The 14,942-nt window shown below is 34.0% G+C and overlaps 1 protein-coding gene across 1 annotated transcript in view; it reads right to left on the bottom strand.

Annotated features, from left to right (window-relative positions):
* Nucleotides 1-3,749: 3,749 nt before the first annotated feature.
* Nucleotides 3,750-14,942, bottom strand: part of SLC15A4 (solute carrier family 15 member 4) — a 43,194-nt gene continuing 32,001 nt past the window's right edge. Inside the window, exons 6-8 of the mRNA XM_031948415.1 lie at nt 13,339-13,494; nt 9,496-9,654; nt 3,750-4,011 (exon numbers count right to left, since the gene is read on the bottom strand). Of these exons, the coding sequence (XP_031804275.1) occupies nt 3,863-4,011; nt 9,496-9,654; nt 13,339-13,494 (464 nt within the window). The 3' untranslated portion in view covers nt 3,750-3,862. The remainder of the gene's footprint in view (nt 4,012-9,495; nt 9,655-13,338; nt 13,495-14,942) is intronic.

Genomic DNA, 14,942 nt, shown 5'->3' with positions numbered 1-14,942 from the left:
GAATTTTTTTCCTCTGTACAAGTGAGAAAATTCTAATTAAACTTTAGGCATAAGAGACTGTGAAGTTTAGTAGATAGTTTGTAGATGTAGTGATCATGATGCTTGAACTGAATTTGAGTCTTGTTCTAGATATCACAATTCGGAACTGTGGTTAGCTCCCATGGGACAACATTTTTCCTTCAGTTCCCAAAACAGCTCTATCCATGTCCTTGGACATGGGGAGATTCCTATATAAAGATAAGAAATTAAGACCAGTATTTTTTAGTTCATTTTTAAGGAATTGGTAGTTCCTCATTCCTGATAGTAAATGCAGGAGATATTTGAGCAAATAGTAAAGGTAATAATTTGATTTAGAAAGTAATGAAATAAAATCATAAGGTAAAAACCTTGAATCTTAAGTTAAAGACTTGTATTTGAATTCTGGCTTTACAGCTACCTAAGTGACTGAACAAGTCATTAAACCTCTTAGTACCACAGACACTGAGCTAAAAGGGACATGGTTTAACTGGTTGAATCTTTTCATGTAATATATGAGGAAACTGGAGCCCAAGGAGGCTAATTGATTATCCAAAGTCAAGAAGTCATATCAGAGGCAGCATTTGAACCCAGACTTCCTGATATCAGAGCTGATAATGCTTCTCCTGTATTATGTGGTCATTCTCCATTCCCATAGAAGGGGCTCAGTTTCCCTTTCTATGAAATAAGATTTTAAGACAAAGATAACCTCCCAAGGCCCTTTCCAGTTTAAAATCCTATGATCTGAGCAGTTTCCTTCATTTTCTTTACTGGATTATTATAGTATATTTGGAGAGTTATTGGGGGGAAAGAGGGGAGAAGAGGAACACAAGAAGAAACAGAGTAGTCATTAGGACACAATATATTTTTAAAAATAAATCAATAAATGAAACATCTAAGAAGAAAAACAAATCCTACATGGAAGGAAGGGAACGGTAATGTAAAATAACAAATAAGAAGTAGTTCATACTATACCTTTGCAGGTACACTTCCATTTTGACCAGATGGAAAAGAAAAGTGAGTAAATGTCCTTATTGATCCTTATTCAGTGGAGGGCAAGGATGCTTGCAGGATGAAGGCATTGATAAGGGAACAGTCGAAGTTTGATGGTACAACAGTTAGAGCACTGGGTCTGGAGTCAAGAAGACTTGAGTTTAAATCTGGCCTGATATTTACTAGCTGTGTGGCCTTGCATAACATTTAACTTGTTTGCCTGAGTTTGCTCAATGAGGATATCTTTTAACCTGTGTTTCCATCTGTAAAATGGGCTAATAACACCTACCTTACAGGGTTGCTGTGAAAATCAAATGCAATGTTTGTAAATTGTTTAATATAATGCCTGGCACACAATTGCTTAATAGATGCTTTTTCCTTTGTCTAGTAGGAGATAAATTTAAGGTCTCAAGACAGAAAAACTGAGCACTGAACAAGACTGAAATGCATATGAGAAATACTTCTTTGCAGGAATAAGGCCCACAGACCATAAATAGCAACCCTGTACATAACTGTTTATGATTAATTTGGGGAGAAAATGTCACTAACATCAATTATACGCATGGATCTGTATCCTGGGGTAGATATATCTCAATTATTTTAAGTTGCTCAGGACAAAGAACCTCATTTGTAGAGAAATAAGCCCAATTCCATTTTAGGAAGGAGGAAAAAGGGAAAGGTGACTATCAACAGAGGTGACTTCTTCCATGTGCAGTCTTTTGTATACATATAATCTTCTATTAATTTAATTAGCAACCCTATTAGGAAGGGGAAAGGAGAGAACTACCATGATTTACTACCTGCTTATCATTTTGAAAAAGCAATTAATACCACTACCATTAGCCCTAAATTCATTTGATTGCTATCTCTTCCTCTTTAATCAAATATTTCAATTGTCAGAGAAAGAAAACATTGAGTTAAAACAAAGAGATTAACAACAATGCAAAATATGTTTAAAAGTTAGATCTGAATTATACACTTCAACAACAATACTATATGAGGATCAATTCTGATGGAAGTGGCTCTCTTCAATAATGAGAGGATCCAATTCAGTTCCAATTGATCAGTAATGAGCAGAGCCAGATACTCCCAGCGAAAGAACACTGGGAAATGAGTGTGGACCACAACATAGCATTTACACTCTGTTTTTGTCTGCTTGCATTTTTGTTTTCCTTCTCAGGTTATTTTTACCTTATTTCTAAGTCCGATTTTTCTTGTGCAGCAAAACAACTGTATGGATATGTATACATATATTGTGTTTAATATATACTTTAACATATTTAACATGTATTGGTCTACCTGCCATCTAGGGGAGGGAGAGGGGAGAAGGAGGGGAAAAGTTGGAACAGATGGTTTTGCAAGGTAAAAATTACCCATGCATATATCTTGTAAATAAGCTATTTTAAAAAAAGCCATAATTAAAAAAAAAAAGTTAGATGTGACTTTTGTCTGAAAAGACAATGAAAAGTTTGGGAAGGTTTTAACATTGACAAAACTAAGGACTTGTCAAATAAATTTTTCTGCTGACTGAGGGATAGACTAAGTGAGGGAAAAACTAAAGGGATAAGAAGAGGGTAGATACTGGGAATGGAGAGAAAATGAGTTATCAGATAAAATAGCGTTCCACATATGGACACAGATTACTGAAGATAGGAAAACAAAATTTTTATCTGCTTAACTTCAAGATTTGCAAAGTTGAAAAATTATGAGGTCTCCCACAGGATTAAAATTTGACTGATGAACTAGGGCTGGGTGGGGATGGAGGATATTTTTTTTAGTTTCAAATGCCCAAGGCCAAGGCATGCATTGATACACTTCCTACTGTGATTGTCTATACCCCTACCTCCATGCAGTTCTATCAGTTCTGCTGCTCAGCGCTGGGGAAGTCAAGTCTGGCCTGTTGGAATTAACAATGCAGGTTAATGTAAAATTGCTCTATGACTAGACAATCTGTATGTTAGAAACAATCTGTATATGATGATCAATTCTGATGGACATGGCTTTCTTCAACAGTGAGATGATTAGGGTCAATTCCAATGACCTTGTGATGAAGGCAGCCATCTATACTCAGAGAGAGGAGGTAAGAACTGAAAGTGATTCACAACATTTTCACTCTTTTTGTTGTTTTTTGCTTGCATTTTATTTTTCTCATTTTTTTCCTGTTTGATTTGATTTTTCTTGTGCAGCAAGATAAATGTATAAAATATGTATGCATATATTGGATTTAACATATATTTCTACCATGTTTAACATATATTGGATTACTTGCCATCTAAGAGAAGGGGATGTGGGAAGGGGAGGGAAAATTAGAACACAGGTTTTGCAAGGGTTAATGTTGAAAAATTATCCATGCATATGTTTTGAAAATAAAAAGCTTTTAAAAAAAAAAGTCATCTTGCTAGGCCAATTATACTGAGATACTTAAATATCCTGAAATAATTAACAATTTTATACTATCTGAAAAAGAAAAGATTCAGATTAAGATACAAAAGTAATCCGCAGGATTTGTGGAATTCATATAAACTAAATATAAAGATATAAACTTCAACTAAATATTTTCGGTGGACTAATAATGATGGAAGAGGAAGGAACAGGTCAGACACAGTAAGACTTTTCAAAGTTTTTAAACTTGCTGAATAATGTATAAATTTACCAAAGAAACCTGCAAAGGGCTCCAGGTGTAAGGATATGAATGAAATCATTTCCAAGTACACTAGAAAAGAAACTACAACAGACAAAGGTAGAATAAATTGTTGTGTATTTAATAGTGCTTCTTGTCCAATCCATAGCTTGGCAGTATAATAAAAATCCGCAAGGTCATGGTTGTTTCATTGTCTACACAGGTCAGAGAACATCAGGACTTGCCATTGACGAACATTCCATTGGCCCGAGATCGTTGGCGGTCATATTTCACAGAGACAATCAGGAAAAGCAGGAGGGTCACTCCTTGGATAGCAGCCAGCAGGAAAAAGTAATAGTTCAGGTAGCAACCATTAATGTTCCCTAGAGAAAGAGGAGACTGGGTTGGCTGACTGCAGCAGGCTTCACACAAGAGGTGACTGACTCTATGCCTAAAAGTAGGAGACCCTGAGTTTCCTGGCAACAAGCTCTTGCTGCCTTTCTCCTTATCTTTGGCACTCAACATAGCACCTGATCCAGAGTAAGCTCTTAATAAATGCTGGTAAATTGACTAATTTATAAAAAGAGTCATTTCAGTGATATTTCAGAAATGTCACAAATTAGATTTTGTAAGAAAAACAATTATCATGACAGAATAGGTAACTGATAAAGCTTACTTACAGTTTACTAAATAAACAAACTTATAAGTCACTTTTTAAAAAACATTTAATTACAGCACCAAATTAACCAAAGATTGGTTTTAGTAACCACTATTTAGCAATTTAGTAACCATATTTAATAAAATGCTACTACCACAATAGGTAAAAAAATAAAATAAAATTTACGAAGGACAAGCTTTCATAATGGTCATTTATGAATTGTATGCATTTATAATGGCCTTTCATTAAAACACTGCTTTGGTTCTTCACAGCAGTGTGAAAATAACCCCATAATTGCTAACAGTATGCCCTTGCAACAAAGATTTTAGACGGTCCTAGGAAATGCTTCAAGAATGATCACTACAGTCAGCTGACAGAAACTCTCCACTAGTTTGGCTGCAGGATGATGATTTCTTTCTAAACTTGTTGCTAATGATAGTGTACGTTTTGAAGTGGGGAATAGGGAACAAAGAATTGAAGGAAGAATATATTCCATAGGATTTAAAAGGAAGGGAGGAGGGGAAAAAAATGCTTCTTTTCATAAGGCAACTGCTCTTTTCCAAAACACTTCAATACAAATAATGGGAGGAAAAAAAATACTCATGTTCAGTTAATAAAAGCCACAAATGACAAATCTATTGTACAGCAATCTGTCATATCTCACTTTCTGAGAATGAATCTACTTAAAAGGCCTAAATCTCCTATCATCCTGCCTGCTTATTACTATTGGAAAACAATATAATGCAATGGAAAGAATGCTAAACCTGAGGTTAGAAAACCTGTATTAAAACCCTGTATGATCTTGGATAAATATTAATAACTCTGGGTCTGTTTCATCAGCTGTAAAATGGATCTCAAAAGATCTCTAAAGTTCACAGTGGTAAATTTCTATTGAATGATTCTGCTGAGCAATAGGTAAAGAAAAAAGATCTGAGAGCACTTCCACTTAAATCAATCTTTTCCCAGAATAGTTTTTGCCCCAGTAAGTAAAATAGAAATGTGCTCCACTGGTAAAGTTCTGAGGGAATTGGAATATTTCTCTCACATAATGTTTCCATTTAAACTTTCATCTAAGGAGGGGGCTCAGCACAAACATCTTAGTTTGCACGGGCTGCTCACCTTGTGAATTTTTCTGACTTCTCCACCAAGGCCAGAGAAATTCATCATTAGGAAAACCTCATCATGTTGCCTGGTCTTCACATGCTTCATTACTCCTACTCGCTCTTCATGACTGGAGGGCAGAACCTCCATTAAGAAAGGGACTCAGCAAAGGCATCACTTCATTTCCCATGGGGAATCCAGTCCTTCCCTCTATTTTCTATCCCTTTTCAGTTTCTTTTTGTATTTTCCTCTATTCGATTATAAACTACTAGAGGGCAGGTCTATCTTTTTCTTTTTTTGTTTGTATCTCCAGTACTTAGCATAATACCTGTCACCTAGTAGGCACTAAATAAAATGTTTATCAGATGTCTTTATCTTCCCATTAAATAGCCATGACCAAAGAAGCCAAAGGCAGATAACTGATATGCTACCCAAATAACTATATCAGGAAAATTATTCTTGTCTTAACTGAGTCCAGGAGAGCCTAGCATAGGATAACTTCCAGTGGTTACTTCTTTGTATAGATCAAAAGTAGAGTTCAATTGAGGGTTGAAAGTTGGGAGCACAATATTCAATATCTGGGTATTTTATTTATTACTTGACTAACGATTTGTTTTTAAGAAAAGAAGGGATTATCTTCCTCTTTTTTTTGTTTGTCTCTATTTAATTTAATAGAAAAGAAACAGAAAATTTTTGGTTGCTTCTAATTTTGGAGGTCTAATAAATCACTCAATCAAGGGGTATTTATTAAGTGCCAATTATGTGTCATAAATCAGTATAAAGCACGTATTCATCAGAATGATTTTACATTCAAATTAAGAAGAAAACAAATACATATAAAGAAACACAACATAGAGTGAATAAATGCAAATATACACAAAGTAGCTAAATGAAAGACAGGGCATTAGTAACTGAAAAGATCATGACAGATTTCATACAAAGAAACGACTTGAATTTCATCCTAAAGAAAGATTCTATGAAGTAAGAAAGAAGAACATGTCAAGCACGTGAAGCAATCAGTACAAAGGAAGAGAGAAAGGAGGAGTATTAATAGTATAAAAAACAGGGTCTGTGGTCTGTGAAGAGAGTTATTGCCCAATGAGGCTGAATGGGTTGGAGCCAGGAAATATAGGGCTTTAAAGAGAGCCCTAAAGAGAGAAGCTTATTCTAGAAACAAGAGGAAGACACTGGAGGTTACAACAAAGTAAGAGACAGGTGTTTAAAGAAAAGTGTTTTGGCAGCAGTATGTAGGATAGTCTATTAGGGGGAGAGACTTGATGCAAGAAAGTCAATTAAGAAACTGATCCAATAATCTAGACAAGAGGCCATGAGTATTTGAACTAATGTGGAAGAAACTCTGATCTGAAGATCAGGCAGAAAAAAGCAAGATCTGGCAACTAAATGAATGTGTGAGGTGAAGGAGAGAGAGTGAGACGAATATGTAATGCCAACGGTAACCTGGATATCAGAAGAATTGCCGTGCCTTCAAAGGAAATGGCCAAGTTTATAAAAACTAAAGGGTTGCTGGGGGGAAAGACAATTTAATTAAAATTACATTAAATACATGTTGTATTTAAGCTATCTCCATATATCTCCCAATTTTCAATCAGTTCATTATTATTAGGTAAATATAAAATATAAACAGTGATGTGAGAACCCTCCTAACTGCCACCACAAATATGCATATACCAGAAGATATACCTACCATGTATCTATTACCTTTATATACCTCACCACTTATAAAATGTTTTTAAAACAAGAATTCACAAGATACAACAACCAGACAGTGTCTAGTGTCATTAAAAAACCCTTAAAACCAAAAGACAATATCAAGAAAAGTTTATGGAAGAAGTATCAACTGCAGGTACTGGGGAGCTGGTTACACCAATAAGTAGGGAATAAAATTTGGTAATCAAAATAAGTGATATTAACTTATACTGTAGCTGACGAAACATTTGAGAAATTATAAATGGGTTTTTTTCACAAGTTGGATGATGACTGAAGTTAGATTAAATTCAACTATTCAACTTTATAAGGGGCAGTCATGATTAGACAGCAGATTTGTCTACTGAGACAAAAGAGTGGTTAGAAACAACAGCAAAGAATCGCCCCCAAAATAATGTGATCTTAGACTGCAGGAAGATAATAATCAATCATTAAATATTTAATAATATTAAAGCACTGGAAACACTGCAAATTGGAAGACAGCCATAATAGTTCTGCTGTCTTCTGTCCTGGTCAGACCCCATCTAGAATACTGTGCTCAGTTCTAGACAACCACATTTCAGAAAGAACATTGCTAAGCTTGAAAGTCCTCCAAAGGAGCAATTTGGAATTATGTCCAAAAGGCTATCAAACTTTATACCCTTTGATCCAGTAGTCTCACTACTAGGCCTGTATCCCAAAGAGATCATTAAAAAAAAAAAAAGGAAAAAGACCCCCATGTGCAAAAATGTTTGTAGCCCTTTTTATCATGGCAAGGAACTAGAAACTGGATGCCCATCAAATGGAGAATGGCTGAATAAATTATAGTATATAGTATATAGTATGAATGGAATATTATTTTTCTATAAGAAACTATCAACAGGATGATTTCAGGAAGATCTAGAAAGATTCACATGAACTGATGCTAAGTGAAGTGAGCAGAACCAAGAGAACATCGTATACAGCAACAAGATCCTGATGGTTGTGGCAATTCCACATAATTCAATGGCAATTCCAATAGACTTTTGATGGGGGCAATCTGCATCCAAAAAGAGAACTATGGGGACCAAATGTGGTTCACAACATAGTATTTTCATCTTTTTTGTTGTTATTTACTTGTTTTTTTTTTCTTCCTCCCTTTTTCCCCCTTTTAATCTAATTTTTCTTGTGTAGCATTATAAATGTGGAAATATGTATAAAAGAATTGCTCATGTTTAACATATGGGATTACTTGATGTCTAGGGGAGAAAGGTGAGGTAAAGGGAGGGAGGAAAATTTGGAACATAAGGATTTGCAAGGGTAAATGCTGAAAACTTTCTTTGCATGTATTTTGAAGAACAAAAAGTCATTATAATAGAAAGAAAAAGAAAAAATATAAACAAAGTTCACTAAAGGCAATGAGAATGATAATCATGTCAAATGAGGATTAGCTGAAGAGACTGGAGAAAAAACTTATGGAAAAGGCATATTTATATTTATCTGTATTTAAAGGGCTATCACATAAAAGAGGGATTAAGACTTGTTCTTCTTGGATCCAAAAAGCAAATATTGGAACAATGAATGAAAATCACAAAGAAGCAGTTAGGTCTGATGTAAAAAAAAAAATAATAATAATAATAATAGTTAGAGTTATGTCAAAGTAGAATGGGCTGCCTCAGGAAGAAATAGATTCTCACACATTTGAAAACTTCAAGCAAAGGCTACAAGACCATTCTGGAGGTATAATGTACCAAAAGCTCTTAGTTAGGTACAAGATGCACTAAATAACTCCTAAATATCTTTTCTATCTCTAAAGTTCTGTGATTCTACCTAATGAAGAAGGTCAGGGGTCATCGTAAAAATACAAAGTTAAGAGGTGTTTTAATGGTAGGCCACCATAGAACCTTAAACTGAATTCTAATGTTTCTAAATCATCTAAATTCAAATGCATTACAAGATTAAGGTGCCAGTTGTCAAGATACCATTTCATTTTTAAACTAAAAAGGTTGCCATTTCTGACAGATAAAAGTACCTAGCCATTCTTGGCTTGCAGGTAATTAATAAAACATGTTGATTTACAATTAGAAGCAACATTATCCATCCTACTCTACAGTATTAAGTATATCATATGACCAACTAAATTTCTTACTAATACAGGTAAATATTTTAAGTAAACCAGTTTACCTACACAGAAAATATGTAATTAATATATAACGTATAATTATATAATATGTAATTAAATCTATATTTATATGCTTTATGTCTTTATCTACCACCAATAACCAGTGGGGAAAAGAGCTTCTGGGTAAGAAGAAATCAAAGTTCATGATAACTTCTGTGAGGCAAGTCATATTACAAGAAATACTGACTTTTCATTAAGTGCTAGTAACAGATTACTTAAGAGATTTGACCAAAGTGTCCTTACCAAAATCTGTGTGATTACTCATCCAACCAATGCCTTTCACCGATACTAAAGCCAACAATCCTGAGCCAAAAAATGACCCAACTCCAGAGAAAAAAAAGAATAATCCCATTATGGCACTCTGCATAGATTTTGGAGCAGCTGAATATGCAAATTCCAGCCCTGTTTAAAAAAAAAAATAGAGAACAAAGAATATAAGCAATAAAATATTAGTGTAACAGACACTTAGGAAGTTCAAAGTTAAAGACATTTTCACTATTAAAGCTACTGCATTATCCTCAAAAGGTCTAAATTGATCAGGATTACATAAAATTTCAGAACTAGAGGGAATCTTAAAGGCCATCAAGTTTAACCCAAATCAAAAAAATAACTCTTAGAACATGACTGACAAAGTGTCTAAAGGTCAGACCTTTAACAAGGAGGAAAGCACGCCCTCTCAAGGTAGCCCCTTACATTTGTGGACGATTCTAAACCATAGGGAATGTTCTAGTCAGTGAGCCTAAACTTAATTTCTTTACAATGTTTATTTGTAGGTACTCTGGAGTCAAGGAGCACTACTCTACTTCTTCTTCCTAATGACAGTTCTTCAAATACACTTAAAAGAAAAATATCTCTTCTTCTCTCCTCCCTAATAAACATATACAACTACTCCAAATGATCCATGAAGATAAACCATATTTTTTTTTTAACTCAGCTTTTTTTTTTTTTTTTTTTTTTAGTTCCTAAAGCATTCTCTACTTTGGGAATGGGAATAGGTCATCCATCGTTCTGGATGTTCTCTCATGAGTTTACTGGTATTTTCCTATCCTGCAGCACTCTGAACTCAACATCTAACATTCCAAATATAGTCTGAACAGGATAGAGTAAAGGGGGGTTACCCCTCTTTATTGCTGTGTTTCTTTTCAGGCAGATTAAGAATGCATTGTCTTCTAATGTTTGTTGTTGGAGCTGGGAAATGAACCCAACAATTCTGGAGAGACTTTTGGAACTATGCCCAAAGGGCTATAAAACTGTGTGTATGATCCTTTGCTCCAGCAGAGCAAAGTTCTATATCCCAAAAAGATCATAAAGGAGGGAAAAGGACCCACATGTGCAAAAATGTTTGGAGCAGCTTTTTTGTTGTAGTGGCAAAGAATTGGAAAACGAGCAGATAGCCATCAATTGGGAAATTGCTAAATATAGCATGAAATATTATTGTTCTATAAAAAATAATGAACAAGCTGATTTTAGAAAGGCCTGGAAAGATTTACATGATGAACTGATGCTGAGTGAAAGAAGCAGAACCAGGAAAACATTATACACATGAACAGCAAGACTGTACAATGACCAACTATAGACTTGGTTCTTCTCAGTGGTTCAGTGATCCAAGGCAACCCCAATAAATTTTGGATGGAAAACACTATCCACGTCCAGAGAAAGAACTATGAAGACTGAATGTAACTCAACACATGCTATGTTCATGGTTGGTTTGTTTTTTTTCCCTTGGTTTTTTTTTTTCTCATTTTTTTTCTTTTGTTCTGATTCTTCCCTCCCAACATGATTAATAAGGAAATGTTAAAAAGAAAATAAATGTGCATGTATAAGCCCCCCCCCAAAAAAATGCTGTTTTTAATTATAATTGGGGGGGGGGGGAATGCATTGTCTTTCTTGGTTACCATATCATTCAACTAACTCAGATGAATCTGAGAATATACTAAAAACCTCTAGGCCTGCTTCAAACAGCTGTTTGAAGCTCCCCTATCTTATATTTCTAAAGTTAATTTTTTTTCTTATTTTTGATTCAAGTAGAAGACTTTAAATTTATATCTCTTAAATTTCAACTTCTCAGATTCAGTTCTAGCCCCTGAGCTGGCTGGATCCTTTTGTTACCTAGGATTTGCTTTGTGTCAACTGCAAATTTAATAAACATTAATAATAATCTATGTCTCAATGTAAACCATGACAAATTTTGGGGAATCATCATTTCCAAATACTCAGTTTTTCTAGACATGGGTTAAGATACAAAAAGTGACCTTTGTATAGAGTCTTCTCCTTCCTTTTTGGTGTGATACAAGCTATAAGTTGGTGAGCATGCAATAATACTGTCATCATATATAATGTTTCAAGAATTGGATGTTTTTAACACTATACACAGATAAATTATTTCTGAATGTGTATAAGAAATAAAAACCAAGTTTCTCTCTAGATTCAGCTTTCCATAATACCCATATTAATATTAGTTCCTTTCCTGGAGATAAATAGGTCACCAATTATTCTACACAGATATGGTGGTAAGGATTATAGATTACTACATATAACTTGTTTTGCAACACAGTACATTCACTAGTTCAGAAATACAAATCTACACAAAGAGTAAGTTAGAATTAACCACAATATCTTATAATACCTTCAAAAGTATTAAAAATACATATGAGATTATTCAGAAAAATGAGTAACTGAATGTTATAAAATCAGAATGATTGAAGTCCAACTGCTTTCCCTGGTATTGTTGCTGGGAGGGTGAGAGCAAAGCATCCTATAGTGAATCATCAATGAAGATACTATCTAGGAGTATTCTTATACCTTCTTACTAGAGTCAGGATTCCACTAGAAACTCATTTTTAGAGAGTGTTGAATCTTGACAAACAGAAATTTTCAAAGTCCAATTTCTTGCCCTTTCTTATACCATAAGTAAATTAGGACTAAAATCTACAGTAGAGAAAAATAAAGTCAATACCATCACAATTATTTTAAAAACATCAATGTTTGTTGTTTCGTTTGTTTTGCTAATTAATATTCCATCTTCTTCAATAATGAAAATGTTTTCAAACATAATCTCTCCACCTATTCTAAAAGGGAAAAATACCACTCCTAAGACTTACTTGTAGAGTAGCTACAAGTTGACATTAATACAGGTTGGCATTAATCAAGCAGAGTCTACAAACAAGTGTTGGTAAAGTGTGGTGATTAAATTTGAAAAATGTTTTATTATATATTTATAAGGGAAACCAGCCATAGGCACATATGGTTGCTGAAGAGTGTATCAAAAGTTAAAATGCTCCCACAAGAATACCCATTTCAGAGGCATATTTTCTACTTAAATAAAATATTTCCCCCAACATAACTTCATATTTATTTTAAAAGCAAAAATTTTTACATTTGATATACTCGGGTGAATCAGAAACTATATTCAAAAATAAGATCAAACTTTAAAACTTAACTTTAAAAATAAGGATATTTTCATTTCCAATGGAGCAGTAATGAACTGAACCAGCTACGCCCAGAGAAAGAACTCTGGGAGATGACTAAAAACCATTACATTGAATTCCCAATCCCTATATTTATGCCCACCTGCATTTTTTATTTCCTTCACAAGCTAATTGTACAATATTTCAGAGTCTGATTCTTTTTATACAGCAAAACAACATTTTGGTCATGTATACTTATTGTGTATCTAATTTATATTTTAATGTATCTAACATCTACTGGTCATTCTGCCATCTAGGGGAGGGGGTGGGGGGTAAGAGGTGAAAAATTGGAACAAGAGGTTTGGCAATTGTTAACGCTGTAAAGTTACCCATGCATATAACCTGTAAATAAAAGGCTATTAAATAAAATAAATAAATAAAAATAAAATAAAATAAAATAAGAAAAAAAAAAAGGATATTTCTTTGGATAAAAAGTTATATATATGGAGATCTACTAAATGCCAAGAAAATTTATAAATGTTACCTTTAAAGTATAGATTTTGTGGGGACAGCAAATAGGTGTATATCAATAGGCCTTAATAGATTTGCATTGAAAAGTACATTGCTGAATCTATAACAATACTTTGAGTTCATCTGCTGAATTTATAACAACACTTACCTGCTATACTTGCAAATATTTCACTCATTCCAATCAACACATACTGTGGAACCTGCCACCATATTGGCAAATCAGCAGCATGGTAAGTGACATTTCCAATTGTCTGATTAATTGTCTTTTCCTTCACAATGTCCAGTCTTTTACTCTCTAAAATTCCTAGAATTAAAAATGTAAAGATTTTTTATGGTTTGTTGTATATAATACTTAGAAGCTGTAGAAGTGACTAGTAATCTTTACTTAGACCCTCTCATCTCATACAAGCATTAGATTATATGTCAAAATCATAACAAGTACAAATGCAGTAATATTTACACTTCTTAATATATAATACTGTTCATTTCGGAATTATTTTCTATCTCTTACACTACTTTTCTCATACTACTTCCTTATTATCATTTTAATTGAAAAATTGTATGGCCAAATAGAAAACACTCTCTCTCCTTACCCATCGTTCTATGATGGGCAGGGAAGCAGAGATCCAAAGAAAAGTTATCTTTTCTAAGCTTAAAATGTCAATGGTATTTATTTTGTTAGTGCATCAGAAGATTTATACTTTACTCAATGAAGGAACTTCATAATATAACGTATATCCATGTAGATAAGTCACTGTTTAGGAAGGGGTATCTAGTTGAAAATTGATGCTATAAAATAAAAGAAGTAGAGAAAATGGTAAAAGGTAATATAGCTGAGGTTCTTACATTTTAAGTAAGTACAGAAATACTAGGACATCAAGAAAGATGTTATTTGTCTTTCATTCTCAAAGAGGACTGTGACATCAGGGAGGTAATATCATGCTTAAAGAATGAACTGGACTGAATTGAGAAGAGCCTTGCAAAGTCACCAGCCACTTTACTCCCTACCTTCTTTCATCACCAAAATATTAAAAGAAAAAATCGTCTTAGATATAATGTTGTAAACAGCTGGTACCAAAAGCAAGTTCAGTTCAGACTGGAAAACAGAAGACACTAAGTCTTTGGCAACACAGATGTTTCACTAGAACTCCATCCATGTTCCAACCTTGCTGCCCCACTATGACTGGGATGAAAACCTGCAAAGTTGATGTCCCCAAACCTGGACTATATTATCTACCGATAGTGACTATATTACTAATTCAGAAAGGAAGCCTGCATCTCTTCCATGTCTTTCATTAACTTCTGGTATATACAGATAAGCTTTGTGGCAGACACCAAATTAGACTCTTCGAAGAGAAATGGAACTATTTAAATATACACAATTTCAAGTAATATGTTAGATCTTCTGTGTGTAATATTTGCCTTAAGTCAGTCTTACAGGTTAAATATCTTACATTAACTACATTGATGACCTAAAATATCTAGAAAATTAAAGATTTTAGTTACCCAAATATTTTTAAAGCCTTCAAACATCTGGAGGGCTATCATGTAGGAAAGAGATTAGACTAGCTCTGCTTAGCCCCAGAGGATAAAACTTATCAAAGGCAAATGTACGCTTAATGAAAGGAAAAGTTCTTAACCTTTAGAGCTACCAAAAAGCAGAAAGGACTATATCAAAAAGTAGAGGGCTTCCATCATCAGAAATTTTCAGCCTTCCCCAGGCTAGATGACCACCTGTGAGGTGAATTAGGG

Source organism: Sarcophilus harrisii, chromosome 1 (assembly GCF_902635505.1).
Source record: "Sarcophilus harrisii chromosome 1, mSarHar1.11, whole genome shotgun sequence".
Taxonomy (NCBI): Eukaryota; Metazoa; Chordata; class Mammalia; order Dasyuromorphia; family Dasyuridae; genus Sarcophilus; species Sarcophilus harrisii.
Note: the sequence above shows the minus strand (reverse complement) of the source record. Positions and strands in the feature narration are given on the sequence as shown.